General features: G+C 48.9%; 2 protein-coding genes across 2 annotated transcripts; both read left to right on the plus strand.

Annotated features, from left to right (window-relative positions):
• Nucleotides 1–515: 515 nt before the first annotated feature.
• TEOVI_000400800 (uncharacterized protein) lies at nt 516–851 on the plus strand (the record flags this gene model as incomplete). The annotated part of the gene is made up of 1 exon (XM_067226829.1): nt 516–851. One exon carries the CDS (start codon nt 516–518, stop codon nt 849–851), a length of 336 nt encoding a protein of 111 aa, XP_067082930.1.
• A 589-nt stretch (nt 852–1,440) lies between these two features.
• TEOVI_000400900 (methyltransferase domain containing protein, putative) lies at nt 1,441–3,228 on the plus strand (the record flags this gene model as incomplete). The annotated part of the gene is made up of 1 exon (XM_067226830.1): nt 1,441–3,228. One exon carries the CDS (start codon nt 1,441–1,443, stop codon nt 3,226–3,228), a length of 1,788 nt encoding a protein of 595 aa, XP_067082931.1.
• Between the last annotated feature and the right edge of the window lie 295 nt (nt 3,229–3,523).

Here is a 3,523-nt window from a genome sequence, read left to right on the forward strand (position 1 = left end):
CACGCGTCCATCATGCCAATACAGCGGTGGCACATCACTATTGATGTCGGGGAAGGATCCTCCATCGGTGAAACTATTACGTTCAACATCGTTGCTGACATGGGAAAGGAGGGAGAACAGATGAAAAAAAAACATGGGTAGGGAATAAAAGTACAAGGTAGGTCTATGCGGATGTCAGGACGCTCCTGTGTGTGCAACTGCTGAAATTATCTTGCTGCTACTTTTCCAGTGAGTGATTGAGACCCATCGTTTTTTGCTACTGATCTTGGCGACGTTTTTGTTTTGTTTTTCCTTTTTTGTTTTTTTTTTGTTTTCGGAGATTCACCACCTCTCGCGTGCCGTGAGCGGGACACGGCGAATAAGGAAATGTCGATTGTTTGCACTTGGTAAACAATTCAGGTCTTCGCTTCATTGATGCCTCCAAATAACTTTGTGAGGGTGGTGGCGTATGTTTGTTTGGTTTATAACTCCCTTGAGCGTGTGACGCCGAGGCTCACTTATGGGTTTTAGCGGGGATGGCGCGGTGCATCATTGGGGCTCGGCGGGTGACCTTTTGGAGTATGGAGCAGTTTGCCTGTTTGTTAAGATCTTTCCACCGGAATGGTCAAGTTGTGGTGAATAAAAATGAATCCAGTCAACGTTTCGCGTCACTCCGTCCTTTCCTCATCGACCTTCCGTATTCGGCGGCAATGAAATTATTAATACGCTTATTTATGTTATCTTTCCACTTTTATCAGTTTGTATGGTGTGTTGCTTTAGTTGGATATTTTATATACATATATATATTTGTCAAGGTGATTGGTTGTGCACCCCAACAGCTTTTGTTTTTGTGTTCAGCACGCGAGGGGTGAAGTAACACCGACGGGATATGAGACGGGATGTGGCATGCCGGTCAAACTCCTGCTTGTAAATTTTTCACTTCAATACTTTAGTCCATCATCGCACACAAAAAAAACACAAAAACACACCTTTCTGCTTTAACGCTATTCAATTTTGTCGTTGTTGTCTTCTTTCTCACCCTCTTTTTCTGGGGGTCGTGCGTCTTTCGGACAAACGCGCCTCCCGTCATCACGCCAAATCATCCTAATGGGGGATTCCTCCCCTTCGGTTTTTGCATGTGTATCGTTTTACATTAGCGCCCCCTTGTATGTGTTTTTGTTTTCGTTCAGTCTTGTCTCCGTCCGGCGGTCCAGGGCGGCATTATTTCTCCCTAGCTGATGGTGAGAATGGGCTCCCATCACTGCTAACTGACAGCACCGTTCGCTTTATTTGTTCGTCCTGTATGCATTAGTGTATTCCCTCTCACTTATTGCGGCATTCTCTGTCAATATTAATATTTTTTTAGTTGGCCCTCATTTACTTTTGTTCTCCCGCCCCCACCTTTCCTCAATCATCTTCTCGTTCGTGTTGACGGCCCCTGCGCTTCATGCAGGCGCTCAAATGTCCGTATATGGGAACGGCGGTGACCACGAGTGGACTCCATCGTTTTCCCCGCCATTATACGTACAGCGGGCGCAGAAAGTGCAAACTTTACTACGGGAGAATGGGTGTAGCTCGTTCATTGATGCCGGTTGTTCGAGTGGCGGACTGCTACGCCATATACTGACCTCCCAGTTACAAGAACATTCTTTCAGTCGCGCGCTCGCGATCGATTTGGACAAAGTGGCGTTGCATGAAGCCAAAGAAGCGATAACAGCACTAGGATTCTCATCCCCCGTTGCACTTCTGCACCCCATGCACGTTGAGTTCGTTCAAGGGGACCTCACGAAACCACCGGTCTTCACTCCGTTTGAAGAAGACAAGGAAAGGGAACGGGAAATCGGGAAAGAGGCTACACAACTGGGAGAAGCGGTTCCTCGCACCCAGTTATCACACCAATATGATGCCGTTATCTCCATTGAAGTGTTAGAACACATAAATGTTAGTGATGTTCCCCTCTTCACCGAGGTCCTTTTTGCCCACCTTGCCGCGGCTTGCGGTGCGCGGGTTGTAGTCATTACAACACCCAATCGTGATAGAAATGGTATTGGTAATGCCAAGAGTAATGTGACCGGTCAGTTAGGAGGTAGCATTCAACCGCGGTTGAACGGTGCTCCTCACTCTTTGCCAGGTTTACCGTACAACGTGAGACACGAAGACCACAAGTTTGAAATGACGGCGGCGCAGTTCCGACGATACTGTGATTACGTCATAGAAGCGTATCATCCACGCTGGGTATCTTACACACTGTTTGGAGTTGGGGAGATGTTTACACAGGGTTCAATTTTTCATGCAGGTCCTGATCGTGTCGCAGTGCGTCGCCAGAAGGTACTGCCATCCTTACCTGTCACGCTTGATGCGTTAAAAGAGACACGATTCCCCCTCTCCCAGCTGTCGGGTGTCCCCCCATTAACGCCGTCCGACGCAGGAGGGAGTGAGATCAATTGGACACATGATATGCTTGCTCGGGGTCGTCTTTTCCCATGGGAGGAAGTCTTTGGTGAACTGTCAACGCGACCAGACGAAGACATGTTGTGCTGCATCAGGACGACCTCTCCTTACTGTAGCCTACCTCCCGTCGAAATGCCATATAAACCGCTATGGAACCGGATGGGGGAAGCTGTACGCGGTGCCTTCGCCGCTGCTGCGAGTGAGGATGAGGCCGTGCAGGAGCATGACAGTTATTTGTCATTTGCGGATGTGAGCGTCAATTACCACTATCGATTTTTTGCTCCGTTCAACGCGAGTCTTTGCGCGCTAATATCGTGTATGCTGAGGAAAGTGCACCGGCGAAATGGAATTTGGAACCCAAACGATCGTCCAGCACGTCCTCTCGTCAGGTGTTCCGAATCCGCCTCGGGTTACGTGCGTCTTGTCCTAGCGTGGATTCTTTACGACTGCTGGGGCGTAGATGCCCTTAAACGAGGCGTGGGAGACGACTCTTATGGGTCCGCGCGTCGTACTCTATCAAGTGATGAAATGAAAGTGCTGTTGTTTTTATCCTCTTTGGGATTTTTTCCAGGCTCTGTGCACCACCTCCGGAGCGTGCTTCATCGAGGACGTTTGCTTACAGGTAGCGGTAGGCGAAGAGGGGTTGGAGGCAACAGGCGAGCAGCGAGTGCAACATCAGGTTGCAGTTCTGAGATTGACAAGGCTAACCGGGAAAAGATCCGATGGCTTTCCTACGCTCTTTTCCAGCACGGCGTTAGTGCACGTCACATCGCGAGTTGCTGGAATAATGTGGCGTAGCGTATGAGATCATTTAACTGCTGTGTGGTGCAAAGTGAATAACCGCGGGGGAAGGGCGTAACCCTTGGCTTGCTTGCTGCGCTTTTTTACGGATTTTACTTTCACCTCATGCATACATGGGCACGTGTACATTTATTTGTCTTCTTCCTCACAATCATTCCCCCTCCCCTATTTGCATTCTCACACAAGGGTACTTAAAAAGGAAGACAAATAAAACGTAACTATGGGTGACAACACGACCACGAAGTCGAAACGTGACGAGACAGAGGAAGAACGCCGGGCACGTAAGGAGAAG

This window comes from Trypanosoma equiperdum, assembly GCF_001457755.1.
Source record: "Trypanosoma equiperdum strain OVI genome assembly, contig: ctg_850, whole genome shotgun sequence".
Taxonomy (NCBI): Eukaryota; Euglenozoa; class Kinetoplastea; order Trypanosomatida; family Trypanosomatidae; genus Trypanosoma; species Trypanosoma equiperdum.